General features: G+C 56.8%; 2 protein-coding genes across 2 annotated transcripts; one reads left to right on the top strand and one right to left on the bottom strand.

Moving 5' to 3' along the window:
* Positions 1–28: 28 nt before the first annotated feature.
* NCLIV_007890 (conserved hypothetical protein) lies at positions 29–836 on the top strand (the record flags this gene model as incomplete). The annotated part of the gene is made up of 7 exons (XM_003880300.1): positions 29–233; positions 291–326; positions 382–434; positions 492–532; positions 594–622; positions 680–741; positions 804–836. 7 exons carry the CDS (start codon positions 29–31, stop codon positions 834–836), a joined length of 459 nt encoding a protein of 152 aa, XP_003880349.1.
* Positions 837–1,617: 781 nt separating this feature from the next.
* NCLIV_007880 (gm10776, related) lies at positions 1,618–12,463 on the bottom strand (the record flags this gene model as incomplete). The annotated part of the gene is made up of 15 exons (XM_003880299.1): positions 1,618–1,886; positions 2,081–2,583; positions 2,761–3,197; positions 3,455–4,211; positions 4,787–5,106; positions 5,688–5,844; positions 6,147–6,229; positions 6,667–6,726; positions 7,104–7,244; positions 7,644–7,776; positions 8,156–8,722; positions 9,194–9,794; positions 10,031–10,211; positions 10,807–10,954; positions 11,418–12,463. The coding sequence occupies 15 exons, from the start codon at positions 12,461–12,463 to the stop codon at positions 1,618–1,620; spliced, it is 5,403 nt and encodes a 1,800-aa protein (XP_003880348.1).
* Positions 12,464–15,554: the final 3,091 nt, after the last annotated feature.

Raw genomic sequence — 15,554 nt, 5'->3', positions numbered from 1 at the left:
CTTTGCCCTTTTCTTCCCCTTTTCCACCATGAGACTTTTCGTGTGTGTAGCTACCGTGGCTCTCCTCTACTCGATGTGCGCCCACGCTCTTCAGAAGACGGAACACGGTCGGGCCCTGCGAAACTCACGCGTCCACCAGTGCAAAGCATGCAAGGGCGCGTGCCCTCACAAGCGCAATCATGGCAAGCCTGTTGATGCCGTTAAAGTAAAGGAAGAGGCGGAGCTCGCAGCCGGTACGCTGTTCCACTCCCTCGCTCGTTCTTACAGTGCTGACTAGTCGCTATTTCCAGCCAAGAAAAAGGGCGAAGAAGAAGGCCACGCTGCAGGCGAGTGGAAACGGGTTGTGCCACAACGATGAACCGTAAGACTGGAGCAATACAGCGCGAAAACTGATACCGGAGGGACCACGTACTGAAACGCCTCACCCCTCAAAGGTAACTGGGATCAGTGCAGCCACTCGTCTGCCTGACAAACATTTAGGCATTCACCAGAACAAGATTCCTCGATCTGGCGAAGCAAAGCCAGAAGAACTGTAGGGTCACAGGGTCATGCGATGGGCCAGCCCTATACTAACGCGCAAAAATTTTGTGCAGGTCGTTGCCTGCGAAGATCGAGGGCACCGGTAGGGTTCCCGTTCGATGCTGCATGTCTCCTACGCAATAGATGCCTCTTGCTATAGACGTTACAGAAGCTCTTGAAACAGCGGAGAAGACGCTGAGTCAGCTTCCAACAGTTGCGCCCGTGAGAAGCGAAGCTCCTCTTTCCATCCACATCCGATGTGCATGCCAAACTGCCTTATGCAGGTCGCGGTTGCTAAGGAAGAGGTACGGGTTTAGACTCTAGAGTGGATGGGGTCCAGAACCCGTAACTAAAATCCCTGATACAGGTTCATGATTCGCCTCCCAGTAGCACATTTTTGCAGAGAAGTATCGAGAGAGGGGTAGCTGTGTTTATGGGAATTCCCGTGGTCCGTAGTTCTGAGTATGTAGGAAACGAATCGTCTACTAAAGGAATCTGATGTCCACTATTCGTGTAAGCCTGGAGAACCATACGAACGTTAGCGCTGCTAAAATGATTCCTCGGCGACAGCCGCTGGCGGAATTGAAAAGCTGCTGACGCTAAAGGTGAAATAAAGAAGACAGACAAAAAACTGCACAGTTAGCAGTTAGATGAATGTCCCCCTGCTGATCTTAGATAAAGAGTTCTTTCCTCACATAGGTTTCCCGACGCTTGAGCGGCACGCACGGCCGCTGCACCGTGAGCTTTGAGTAAGTCAAGGAGAAGAGATCGAAAAAAACACGGCAATAACGGAAGCGCCAAAGCAACACCAGAGAAGATAGTGGAGCAGCAATGAACGGAAGGACAACGCGAAAAGGTATCGGACACCGGCAGGGCGCACTCATGAGCGAAAAAAGGAGAGGTGTTCCAGAGGACGTTGACTGAGACAGACCGGCGACCTCCTGCAAAGCTGCCTCCACAACCAGAGCGCACCCCGGGAACAATCGGGGCATCAACCCCTGATTAAGACACTCTCCCCTGCTGTGGCACGGCATATACCAGCGACCTCGTAACTGAGCATCGCACAAACTAGGCATTCCCAGCGCACACAGACATTCGTCACTGTTGCTGCAGTTGCTGTTGTTGTTGGAATTGCTGTTGTGCCTTTCCGAGGAGGCGTGTGAGGTCTTCCTGCTGACGCAAAAGCTGTTGTTTTAGCTTCTCTCGTTGATCTCTCTCGTGGAGCTGCTGCTGCATTTGGCGCTGAACTCCATCTTGCTGCACTATCTGGTCTATCTGCTGCTGACGTGCCTGGTACTGATGGAAACTGATGCCCGAACAGTCTGGACGCCATTGCTGGCACATACCCGCTGGACTGGCCTGCCACCCTGAGCATTACGCACCACACATGACAGCGCTCACTACCTTCAGGCTTAGAAGATATTGCTTTACCATGACCGTCCGCACGTTTCCACAGCACTGTTCAACGACCTCCCTTCATGAATGTCATCCCCCACTAAGAGGCCACGCCATACTCCACATGGAATTTTCAGTACAAAAGACGAGTTGGCTCTCTGCTTACCTCTCTCGTCAGCCTTCCTTGTCGCTCCAGAAAACGCATTGTCTCTGCCTCCTCCAGCAGTCTGTGCATGCTGTGATACAAAGGAGTCAACGCCGGGCGTTTCTGTCTGCGCTAGTTGCTGCGCCGTACATGACCCGTACGAAAGCTGCTGCTTCAAGTCGCCTCCGCCACCAGGTTTCACTTGTGCTCCAGGCGTGGCACTACTGCCAAGCCCAGCATACGAAAAGCAACTGCTGACGGCCCGTTGCTCCTGCTTCAATGCAGCAAGCAGCTCAGCACTGGCCAGCTGCTGCTGATTTTGAATCTGCCACGGGAACGTTCCACTCGCCGTACTGCTCGGAAGCGTGCTACGACTTCCCTGGTGTTGGCATCTACCGTCTGCTCCACCGAGAAGCATGTGGACAGCTCCTCGAGCGTCCGAACCCGCCAGATCTCGTGTCAACGGGAAACCCGGCTGAGTGAAGTCGACATCTGACGGAAAGTCGACATCTGTTGCGCAAGCCCTGAAGACGACACGCAGAAGCACACGCGTAAGAACTGCTTAGCTCAGACGTCCCCCTTCCCGCAGCATTTCGCACTGTAACTTTCCTGCCGCAACGGGTGGACTTTCCCGGCACAGCTAGAGAGTTCCCCTTCACCGGCTGCTGTTCCCGCATCCTGTGGGCGAAAAGAACACGCACCCTAAAATGCCGCTGCTGTTTGCGCACGCGTCGCCAGCTGCTCCCAGAGGCAGCGACGTGCAGTGTTGTGGGCGGATGGCTGCAAATTCGTCGGTGATCAGCGCGTGGCGATCGGCACCCAGCATGGAGGAGGCGACGCCGTCAAGCATCTGCTGTCGCAGCTGTTCCCGTCTCTTCATTGATGCCGACCGGCTGTTGGGGCTACCCAACTGATCCTCGGCTTCCTGGTCGTGTTTCCTTATGTCCGTCGGTCCTCTGGCAGACGCAAGAGCGGCAATGTCGCCGGATGCGTGTGCATGTTCACTGGTGGACGGCCGCGCCGACACAGGAATCCTCATACCCGTGTTTCTCCCCACAGGGTACGGTGTACTGGGAGGCGATGATGTCGTGGGCGGTGGATCCACCCGTCCCGCGAGGAACGCCTGGTCGAAGCCGTCCTGAAAAATCCCACACACACGCGGCCGACATCAATACAGCAGCTCGCCTGAACCGTCTTGCGTATCCGGGAGTTGGTATCAGCCGTCTCAGAAACGTTACACAGATGCTTTATTCCCCACCACCGCAGGCAGGCCTGCGCACACGGTCGCACGTGTCACGCGTGCGTGGTGTGCATCTCACTTCACGTCCAAGGAAGTGGTGCAGGAACGGGAGCCTGATCCTGCCTCGGCAAGAAACGCCCAGGTTCTTGACTTACTAGCGGCACTGTTCCTCGTAGTGCAGCGGAAGTCTCCACACCTCTGCTGGCCGCCGCCCCACTGACAGCACTGTGTTCCTGTAGGAGGGCTTGTTGTTTTTCCGGCGGAAGTAACAGCAGAAGCTGCTGCAGCTCCTGCTGCGGCAACTGCTGTCCGAAGAGGCTGCCTCCTCCGCCGGACTTCCCTTCACCCTGCGACGAAGACCCGTCGTGGGAAGCGAGGTGATGGAACGCGGAACTGGACAGAGGAGAGCCGCCAACGAACGCAGTCGCGCTGACGCCTCCACTTCCCTTTCCTGTCCCTGCCGAAGCTGTATCCGGCGCACCTCCGGCTGGGCGAACGCCTGCCGACGGGGACGACTGGCCGACCGCCGGCTGCTGCGCCCGCGCCTGGCTCTCTCCACTTAGAGGGTAAGCTGCGTGAGAAGCGAGTGAAGAACAGGGCGACACAGGAGAAGTCTGGTGCGCCTGGGCGCCATGGGGACTCAACGCCATGGCGGGAGACAGATGGGGAGGGATACGCGCAGAGCCGGAGACTACGAGGCTCGCGGCTGCGCTCACAGACGCCGTTGTCCCAGGGGCCGACGAGGAGGGGGAAGACACCAGCCCGGCCACCGCCGCCTCAAGCGCGCTCGCGGCGTAGGCCGCCCGGGCGCTTCCTCCCGCAGCCCCTCCGGTCAAAAAAGAAGACGCCGCACTCACGACAGGGAGAGACACGCCTCCGCAACTTCGCGTCGTGGCCGGCGTCGCGGCAGCTCTGCAGACAAAACAAGGAGAAGAGACACCCCAAAAGATAACCGCCCGGCTCAAAAGAGAGAGACGACACACCGGAATGCGACACAAGAGATAGTCTCGATACCGAACGCCGGACGGCAGGTTGCCCCGGCGCACGCACCTCAGGCCACAGACACTAGCACCGGCCAGCCGGCAGAAAGGACAGATCAGGTACGCTTGGACGTTTTGATCCTCGCATTGGACCAGCCCGTCGACGTCGGTTCATTCCTTCCTTGTTTTTGAACAAGATTCAGACTATGACAAACAGGCTTCCCTCTCTCAAACCCTGGCCCTTTCAGAGGAGCGGCGCAAGGTGAACGCAGCCTGTGTCATGGAGGAAGAAGGCGACGGCGCCACTCCACGACCCGCACCGCCCACGCTACCTAGGACTAGCACCGAGCACCCGAGCAGACGCGCGGTGCAAACGGCGTCGGCAGCAAAGACAGCGCCATACAGGAATGTGCCGTACAGACACTGCGGGAGATACAAGGCCGGCGCACCCACGAGACCTCCCTCTGGCCTGGCTCTCAAAAAAAAAGAGAGGGTTTGAAAGCTTACCCTTTTGCTCCAGGGACGTGGGTCCCTCCATTAGCTGCAGCAGACGCGGGATCCAGCCCCCCCACAGCCCCCGCTCCTGAGGCCGCGAAAAGACTTTCGTACGGGAAGTGGTGCCCCGTCAAGTGTTGCTGCGCAGCTGCGAGTGCCGCCTGGGAAGCGTCGATCGCTCCTGAGGAAACCAGAGACGCCGAGAGGGCGTCATGCGCGGCGGCCGCGGGGCCTCGAGGACGGGGGCGCGTCAGGCCCTCCTCTTCGTCGGCCACCGGCGGGTGCTGCAAGATGCCGTCGATCGCTGGATGGCTCACATGCATGTTGCGTTTCTGCAGAAACACGCACCAAGCCGGACAGCACTGTGGGAGTGCCCCGCCCGCCTGCTCAAGCGGAGCCAGAACGCGACATCTCCCGGTCGCTCCTTCGTCTCGTCCCTCCCCTGTCCCGCGATGCGAAAACACAAGAGCCAAGAGTTGCCCCACTCGGCACGCACTCATCACCATATATCAATCTATACCTGTAAATACGCATACTCGTATTATATATATATATACATATATATGGGAGGGTTAAGATCCTTCGCTAAACAGACTTGGTGACGTGCGCAGAATCCGGAGAAAAAAAAGAGAGCGAAGCGCGAGCGGTCACAGGTTCTCGAGAGAGGGGCGAAAAAAAAGCAGATGGAACGGATCCTTCCTACATGAGTCGCTACATTGCGACAAGAAGCGCATGCACATGCGGGAGAATTCGGATACACACATGTCAGCTCCGACCTATATCGGCTCCGTACATCACAGAGACACCGCATCAGCGTGGCCGTTCCACACGGGCACAGTTCCTGTTTTCTTGCGGCTCCGAGGTTCGCGCCTTTTCCTTGGCGTTTTCTGAAGCGTGTGTTCAAGTCGCGTACCATCTGCGCGTAAACGATTTCGTCCTGCATCGTCCGCATGCGTAGCCAGGGATGCTGGAGCATCTGGGCTGCCGACTGTCGGTGTCGCGGATCAATCGCCAACATGGGGAGCAGGAAATCCGAGAGCGACTCTGCTTCAATGGTAGGGAGGTGGTACCTGGGCGAAGACGAACGCAGCAGCCGGTGGACGCGTCCAGAGGCAGGACGCGTGAGGAAGGGAAACACGAGCAAGAAACCAGGAGGGAGACGGAGCCGCGAACCTCGGCATGTGCCAGTGACGGCACAGGGACAGATACGGGGAAAAGGAAAAAACAAAGAGCTCCTCGAAGGGCCCGTGTACTGGGTGGATCCGTTCGCGGGCCGGAAGCCCAAGCACGCAAGGCAACTTCCAACGACATGGTTTACACTCGAACCGCGCGAAAGAGCGGATATAACAAGACAGGCCGACCCTGGACTTACTTCTCCCGAAGGACGGCGTCGAGCGGCCAGAAGCGGAGTTGCTGGATGCGCCGCAACTGGCTGGTGGTTCCCCGGAAAAATCTCTGAAAGTGAAAGGCACCAGCAACCACCCGCTCGAGAAGGAAATACAGCCGAAACGCGCGCAACCCGGCACCAGCGCAGGAGATAGCGAAAAGCGAAAAAGCGGACAAAGGAAGTGGGAACAAATGCAGAAGCGACCGGAGGGACAGTCGAACCGGAGACCGACACGGACGAGTGGAAACGAGGGGCGAGAAAGACGCGCCGCTGTGTGTGTGTTGCCAGAACTGTCTACCGAGCGACAACGAAGAAGACGGAGTCAAAGAGACAGCACACAGAAAGGCATCAAAGAGGACCCGGGACTGAAACTGTAAAAAACAGAAAGGGCATGGAAACCGGTCGAGAAAAGACCCAGGAGGGCCCTTGCTTCCCCAACAGCGCAGCGCCCCGGGCGTGTCTGAGCATGCTCAGAGCAAGTCAGCAACACGGCGTCTGTACTTACACTGGAGAGCCGCCCGCGGCCCACAAAATCGGTGGGGAACATGCCCAGGAGCTCGATGATCTACAACAAACATGCACACAGAAGACTGCATATGGGAGACCAAAGACCCACAGAAAACCCCGCGTCCACGACGAGAGGCTGCATTCTGACGAGAGGGTCAAGAACCAAAAACGACACCGGGGAGACTTGTCTTTCTTGAACAGAAGGAACCGCAGCTGCGCTCGGGTCTAACTCCGCTTTCAATTTTCATCTCTCCTGCTGCCTCACAAATCTACCACATACATACATATATATACATATATATATGGATATACACACATGAGACTTGAGTTCTGCACACGGCGTTTCTCGATGCAGGCTGGAAGCGGGGCGAGAGCCGAGACTCTCAGTGTGTGCGGCACACTCGTGATGGATGCACACACCTGGAAGTTTCTTACCAGAGCGAGGTGGTCCTCATCTCGATCGAAGGCTGAAGAAGACTTTGGATCAAACAAATAGTCCCCCGTGATGAGCTCGAAGAGCATGCATGCGAACGACCAGACGTCCGCCGAGCAGTCGTACCCTGCTCGAATGATGACCTGAGATACCGGAGACACTCTCACCCACGCACTCGTTCACAGGCGGGAGACAGCTCCACGACTGGAAAGGCGCAGCACGGATGAAGTTGCGAAGCGCACACCTTTGAAAGACGCATGTGCCTCAGGGAAACCGGGGGTACACGGGTAAAAAACACGGGGCCCAGCGGCAACGAGAGTGTGGCCAGAAAAGAGGGCTAGAGATCTGCAGAGGAAGCGCGACACGGCATGCAGGCTGGTGATTTGAAGAGAAACGCGCCACGTTCTCCGAAGCAAAGGCAGGAAACGCGACTATGCAGGAAGGAGAAAGACAAGGGGTTGCAGCGACAAAACGGGAGGCGAGGACGACGAAGCGAAGACCGACACTGGCAAAAGGGATCTCTGACTTGCCCAGCGTCGTACCTCTGGCGAGCGGTACTGCCGCGTTTGAATGTCGTCCGTGAAGTGCTCGTGAACCCAGCAAGCATTTCCCAAGTCGCACAGTTTGTACACCGCATTTGGCTGTTCGAAGACGAACGATGAGGGAGGCAGGGGCCTACAAAAACGGAGAGAGGCGAGGAACCCCCAAGGAGATGGAAACACGCAATGGTACCTTCTTTCGCTCGTTCCCCGGGCGTTCTGCCTCGTGCGCTACCTTCTCCGTAGCTCCTTGCCTTTTGTCTCGTATCCGTGTTTCTCACTTAAAACCGCTTCGTTTGCTCGCCACCACTGGGCCTTTTCGCCTTCCTCAGAGTGACCTTTGTAACTGCACCCTCCGTTTCTTCTCTCTCCCGCACTCATCCTGAGTCCTGTCCTGACGTCGCCCTCCTCGTCCCGGCTCCGGTCTCTCGCCGCCTCCCCCGCCGAGCTCCAGGCCTTCTCTTCCCCTCTCGCCGTCGCAGCCCTTCTCTCTTCCCGACCCCCTGTGGCCTTACTTGATGCAGATCCGCCCCTCCGTGGTGTTGACGACAGTCATTTCTTTCGGCGGCTCCTCGCCGACTCCCAGCTTCACGTACGGCCCCCACATGAGGACGTCGCCGTTGTTGCTCTCGCCCGTCTCGCCGTTCGTCGCCGCACTTGCGCCCTGGCCGTCCTTTCCGGCCGAACCGCCCAGGGCTGCGGCTTTCTGTTGCTTGGCGTAGATGCCTTCTGCCGCCGGATGCAGCAAAAGGTCATCGTGGAGCAGCGGAAGTTGCTGGTGCTCCGTCCCTCTCTTGCCGCTCTTCCCCGTCGTCCCTCCGGCTGCAGACGACGACTTATCTCCGTCCTCGGCCGCCTGCGTCTTCGGCTTACCCTTCTTCGCGCCTTCGCTCTTCGCGCCTTCGCCGGCCTCCGCCTTTCCACTCGACCCCTCGGCAGGGTTGCAGTCGTCCGCCTCCGACTGCCTTTCCTTCTCGTCGTAGTCGATCGGCAGCCAGTACATGACTCGGCGCCCCGAACGCGGGCAACAGTAGGCCGCCGGCGAGCGGAACTGCGAGTATCCCACGTAGTTGTACATGTGCCTGAACACAGCGGATCGGGAACCCGCGGCCACGAACAGTTCGCCAGGCACCGGCACGCGACGCACGCCTATACTGCCTGCATTGAGGCGCCTGCAGGTAGACCCCTCTTCATTCGCGTTCCCCGATACACCAACGCGTGTTCGCCGCGTGTGAGCGCTGCGCGATGGGACAGCTCCACCTGCGCAGGCTGGTAAGGCGCATTCGATGTGGCTTCCCCTGCTCGAAATCGACCGTTCCACAGAGACACAAGCTCCCTGGGCATCCTAACCAGCGTGTGCACTGCGGCAGGCAATGGAACGTATCGGCAGCTCACGTGCACACAAATTGAGTCTTTTTCGACGTCCCTGCGACTTCTTTTTCAAATTCGGATTTACTCCCCTACGCACCTATCCCAGATCTATACATACAGGTGCGCATGCGTGCATAAAGCCGTGTGCGGGGACGTGTGCACAGCTCCCCACGCGTTCTTACCTGTTGAGCGTCCCTTGAACGGCATGGATGCTGTCTGTGTACGACGTGAGGAGGGAAGGGTCGGAGCGACTCGGCCGGAGTTTGCCTTTCACGTAAGGCGGTGCATCGCGTTTCTCCTCTGGTTTCTCTTCTGTGTCTTTGGCAGCGGCCGTCGCGCTTGTCGTTTCGTCCGCATTCTGGTGTGCGTCGTTCTCTGCGCCCTCGGTCTCGTCTTCGTCCTCGTCGCCTTCCGCGAGACTCTGCCTGTCCCCCTTCTCGTCGCCCTGTTCGCGCTCTGCTGCGGCCAGCGCGGCGGCGAGCGCCTTCTTCCGCTGTTTCCGGTTTTGCTTCTTCCGCTTTCGCCGCTCCCGCTTCTTGTCTTCTGCAGTGAGTGGCGCAGAGACCCCGGGAACTGCCGACGTCGCTGTAGCCGGCGGCAAGGGAGGCGGGAGAGGGTACGCGGACACGCACACGTTCTCAGGCTTCAAGTCAGTGTGGATGATGTCGCACACGTCGTGGAGGTACGAGAGGCCGTACAGAACGTCCGTCGCGACGCGCCGAACGAGGTTCATCGGCAGCCCGCGGAAGTTGAAGCGCTTGATGAGCGACAGCAAGTTCGGCCCTGCACAGACGCAAAAAAGGATTTGCCAGAAAGCGACGGCGCGTGCACACCCGCAACACGCCGCGTGTGAGTCACCCCCCCAACTCCCCGACAAATTGAGGGGCGGCACTGAAAACTACACACAGATCTGCACTCGCGCATGTGTGGATGTACGGACACAAATATATAAATATATATGCATATACGTAGGAAACGTTTGCACACATGGACAGGAGCGACAGTGACGCAAGTCTTACCGAGGACTTCGAAGACGAGACACATGTGGCGTCCGTTGGGGCCAGTATGCGCAAACTTTTCTTTGAAAACCACGACAGGTGGGGGAGCTAGCGACGAGTTCGGTGAGAGCGGCGGAGGAGGGAGACGCGAGTTGTTCGTCTCGATCGGGTTCGCTTCCGCTAGTCTCTCCTTCACGATTTCCTGGATCAAACAAAAAACACACGTCACTGAGGATCCGCACGTGAGTCTACTGCCTTTTGATGATTGCGCTTTGTGTGCAACGTGTTTCAGATTGCTACTCTTCCCAAAAGATCAGCAATTACCACTACGACGCTTCTGGGACTTTGGCGGCATGCAGTCCACATAAACATATCTGCGAGCTTGGCCATGGCACTTAAATCCCAACACAAAACATGCCAAACACATGTAGCGCGTTTGCCACTGGAATTCGAACATTTTTTCAGCGGTACGAAAGGTAAGCAGCCACGACCACGTGGCTGAGCCCTCAAGTCTCCGTGCTCTCCGGACGGGGCAGGGCCACATATCCCAAGTAGAATGATTTTGAAACCCACAGAATGGAGACACAAACAAGAAAGGAAGAACAAAATGCTTTGCAACTAAACAAAGGGTTCCCTTGCCTTCAGTTTGCAACTCGAACGAAATCTGCAATGCGACCAGCACCGAATGCTGTGAAGAGAAAGGGTCATCCCGTGTTTTTTTTTTGTGCGCATGAAGATTTCTCCCCCTTCGCCTCTCCCCCTCTGCTCCACCCCCCTGCCCCGCGAGGTCGACGTACACTGTAGCCCTTGGAGGCTTCGCGCCATATTGCGTTCTTCACTCCCTCCTTGACGGCAGTCAGAAGATGAACTTCGTCGACAGCGGCCTCTGTGTAGTGTTTGGCGCTCTTCTGGAATTTGATTGCCACGTACTCCAAAGGTGACGATCTGCAGGCGTGCACACCAGAATGGGAGAAAAAGAAGCGCAAGCGCGTGCACACTCCTTTTCTTCTTGCCGCTACGGGATGCCACTCCCAGAGCGACGCCGGGCGCAGGATTCGCACACGACTTCTTCTCTTCCACGCAGTGTACGCGTCGACCAGCCACGTGCCCAGACACCTACGGATCTCATCCATCGAGTCAAAGAATGCCCGGACACAAACGAAGAGACGGACACGTCCAGGCAACCGCTTTACCGACAGATCGAGGCGCGCTAACGCGGCGCCACCTGATTCGAGAGGCATGCAGAGCGACAAACGGGACTGAAGTCGCTGCGTGAGTAAACCAATGAGCAGACCGCAAAAACAAAAGGACCAGAAAACGCCCCGTCCCACTGCGCCGTGCACACTCCCAAGCGTGAAGAACGCACTCTGGACGAATCGACTCTGCAAAAAAGTCGAGTGTGACTTACTGAAGATCCGTGGCAAGCCAGACAGTGCTGAAATGGCCCCATCCAAGCTTGGCTTCTATGCGGTAGCGCCGGTTGTAGATCTCGCCGACTTTGACGGGGTGGTACCCGCCCTTTCGGTACTCCTTGGCATCTTCATCGTCACTCTCTGTGAAATACATGTCGCTCTCCATATTGCCCTTGGTCTCGTCCTCCACCTCTCCTGTCTCGTCTCCGTGGGCTGCCGAGCTACTTCCTTCTGTTCCTGAGCCCTCTGTGTCTCTGGAAACTCCGCCGGAGTTACAGCTGTCGCCCTTGGACGGAAGGCCAGGACTCGCGCCTTGAGGGCTTACATCATCCAGAGAGTCTCCATCATCATCGTCGTATTCGTCTCCCTCATCGTCCCCACTCATACCCAACGGTGGGTTGCTTCCGTCCTCGTCATCGTATCCATCGCCGTCTTCATCTTCGCCCTCCGAGGAGTACGACGAATCGACGTCTTCCGGATCACTGCGGTGTCCAGGGTTATCATAGTCATCCTCATCGCGGCCGCTGTTTGAATACTGTCCGTCGCTCTCCGTCACACTGCATTCCGTCCCTCCACCCTCCTCGTCTTCCTGTCCCCTCTCGCCTGCCCCGTCACTCTCCATCTCCTCGCCACTACTTCTGTAGTCGCGCTTTTCGCAACTGCCATCTGAACTGCGCATCTCATGAGTTTGTCTGGACTGTCGAGCTCCCAGAGAGGAGCGTGGCTTCCCTAACAGATCCGCTCCCCCCGGTTGGCAGCTGCCTCCTGGCGGATGGACGGAACTGGAGACAGGAGAAAAGAATGACGGATCATCATCGTGGTACCCGCAGCTTCCAGCGCTGCCCCCTCCCGACAGCACCCGGGAAACGCCCTCTGCATGCGTCCCTTCCTCTCCTCCGCTACTCATGCCTCCCCCGCTTACATCGCTCGCTGACTCATCCCTGCCGGCCGCAGGAATTGCATTCATCACCCCAGTGGGCGCCGCGCCTCCGCCCGGCCCTTTCTTCTTCCTCTGGCGGCGACGGTTCCGCTGAAGTACCATCGCCTCTACCTCGATGGCTTCGAAAAGCACACTCCGGTGCAGTCCGACCGGATTTACAATCGAGCGAAATCACAAAATGCCTGCCGCCGACCACGCACCAGCCGGGGTCTGCTCCCCAGTTACACGCCAAGAGGGCTCTGAACAAACGGCCACCGAGAAAAAGTTACCGTTCGGCAGCAGCCGAGCAGGAACTGACGGAAGGAACGGATCAAACGGATGAACACCAGTCTGCGCAGATTGGTCCTTCCGACGTTCCACAGAACAAGACAGGTCTGCGCCACAGTGGAAATGAACGTATGAAGCAGCCTGGAACAGAAACGCAGGTGAACGACGGCGGGTGGGAGAGAAAAAGAAGCCCACTATTTGACAGCTCAGTTGTGTAGTGCGCTGAGGAACCACATCCCGTGTAGGGAATGCACCGCTACAGAAGAAATCTGAAACAACTGCCGCACGGGGACAGACGACCTGACCAACTTCTCTGGAACCGGGTTTCCATGCCTATCCACGCTGGGGAAAAAGGTGTTCTACGACAGACACAAGAAAAATTGACGGAGTACGCGGCGTCCGCATACATTTTCAAGCCCTACGTTCCAGTTCTCCCCCCAATAAGCGCCTCCTGTCGTGAAACCCCGTCCTTTGAACACGAGAATGATATACACAAGGTGAGTGAGGAACGTCACACCTGGTGTGCAGCACCCCAGTCTGGCAGTCGCCAGGTGTGCATACACCCAGACGTTTGTGGATCCGCAGAACAAGCACACGGAATTGACGCTGGGGTGATGCCCTAGGATGAAAATCGAACACCATCGCACCTCTCCTTCGAGAGGAGAAACAGGCACAAGAGGACTGCTACATCTAGAAGTGTATAGGTATGTTGCAGCCTCTCAAGCGAGAGAAAAAACGGACGCGGGGCGTGGCGTAACTTTTTGACAGTTTGTCTTAAGACGCCGTCTCCCGGTCGACAGGTTGGAACAATGGAAAAACAATGGCAAGAACTCCGGGCCGTCTCAAATGTTGACGACTGGGACCGCGAGTATACGGCAAAAGCTGCAATGATTGTCAAACAAGAAAAAAAGCGGGACGATTACGTCGCTGTAACCAGAAACGCACACGGCTAAAGGGGATTGGGTACAAAAGAAAAATGACGCATGGGAAGTGGTGGAATAACGACACAAAAAGAAGTGACATGGACGAGGTGATCGCCGAATCTAGAGAGACTAGGGAAACAAGAAAAGAAGGGGGCGTTTCCGTTTTCGCGGACGAGGGGGAGGCGGCACTGTGGTATTTAGGTGCAGGTAAAAATACCCACAGATCCACAGAGAGAAACCTAGACAAGGAAATAAAGGAAGAATCCGAACGCATCACTACGAATTGTCCGCCTTTACGTTTATCGGGGGTTCACAAAAGACTGCCCGGCGCGCTGCAAGGGAATATTTCCCTCCCCCCTCACCCGTATCTCAGTGACACGATCCAAATCTGGCACGCATTTGGCCATCCCCGCTGGTGACACCGCGCAGCAGCAGGAATCAGCAGCAAGCCTCTTCGCCCCTATTTTCACAGCAGCTGTGTAGGTGTGGCGGCCTGCGCAAATTGCCGTTTACCGGCCGGGGTGCCATCTCCGTCTCCTCCTCTGCCTGCCGTCTAGTTTGGCCGGGTGCTAAAGGGGGGGAGGGGGGGGTTGGGTGGAGGGAGATCCTACTCTGATGCTGGGGACCCGGCAGGTCCACGTTAGCTTGCCTGATTTTGCGATGATCGGCAGTGGTGTGACTATGTGATCTCGCGCTGTTTGGCATCTAATGCCTCCCGATCCAGTCCGTTTGTACGATTTTCACGGATATATGTAACACACAAGGCTACGACGCAATCGATTTTCCAATCGTGAGAAAGTGCATTCCCATTGTCTACATGGCCGTAGTCCCCTTGTGGTGCTTCGGGAGTTGGTGCCTCTGCGCGAATACGCAACAGACCCGGGAGAGCGCAGTGCGTAGACACGAAATTGAGCCTCCGTCGAGAATTTTACCGCTCAGCGGTTCGCTCGTACGTGCACCAGTTGGCGTACAGTGCAGGCGTTGCGTCTGTTCGAGAATATAAAGTAACACATCCCAGTGTAGTCGTCCACGACGTGCATAGCGTAGGCAGGAATCGTACTCGTCCACCCAACTTCGGGGTCTGTAAGACGGTGCAGTCGCGCTTTCCCGAAGTTCCCTGATGAGCGTGTGCCCGTTCCACCAGGATGTGACGTCAAGCACCGCTTTCCAGCCACGTCAACCGAGCCGAAACGGTACCAGGGAGGAAGGCGAACAGAAAAGTAGCAATTTTGTGTTCACAAGGCAAGCGTGTGAGACGCGCCGGCATTTGTAACGGCGAGACAAGCCAGGGGAGACAGGAGTCGCTACTGCTGCCTGGCAACGCTGATGCAGGCCCCCGGTACGCGTAAAAGTAAATTATTATTCTCCCGCTTGTACCACGCGCGTCAAGTCGGCCGGAAGAGAGATGTCTGTTCGCGTATCTCCATCTTGCACAGGACGACCCCGTGCTTGCGAAGCTTGTTCATCTACAACATATACAGCTCTTAATTTTATATCCTCAACTGGTCGTTTTTCTGTAGCACCGGAGAACGGCCATCTTACAGGTTTTAGTGGTACAACACAGTGGCCAGTTTCTGCATGCGCTGTTGGCAAGAGGTGATCTCGACAAACTGCCGTGCCGTCGGAGTATGGATTTGTACTACGAGCGTGAACCAGGGAGCCCTTTTGGCGAGGAGCGGTAGGTAGCATTTTTGACATCCAATAATGACCGCTGGACAACGAGATAGTGACCCAACCGGAAAGTGCGAACTTCGTTTTTCTTCTTCCCCCAAATCGTTAGCATGCTCATATTTCGACACGACTGAAGGCACGCGTTATACATAGCCGCTGCACGAAGTAGCGCTCAAATAGGGGGACACAAAAATCACACAAAAAGGCCGGAAAGTAGAGAGGCCTCCCGTTTCGTGCTTTCAGTCTAGTACTTCGCGTACCTGCTAAGAGTCGTCACATGCAGCAGTGCCTAGCTTTATATCGACGTCAGCGGCATTCGCACACGGAACTGG

Source organism: Neospora caninum, chromosome III (genome assembly GCF_000208865.1).
Source record: "Neospora caninum Liverpool complete genome, chromosome III".
Taxonomy (NCBI): domain Eukaryota; phylum Apicomplexa; class Conoidasida; order Eucoccidiorida; family Sarcocystidae; genus Neospora; species Neospora caninum.
The sequence above is the reverse complement of the archived record's forward strand: the minus strand, read 5'-3'. Positions and strand labels throughout refer to the sequence as shown.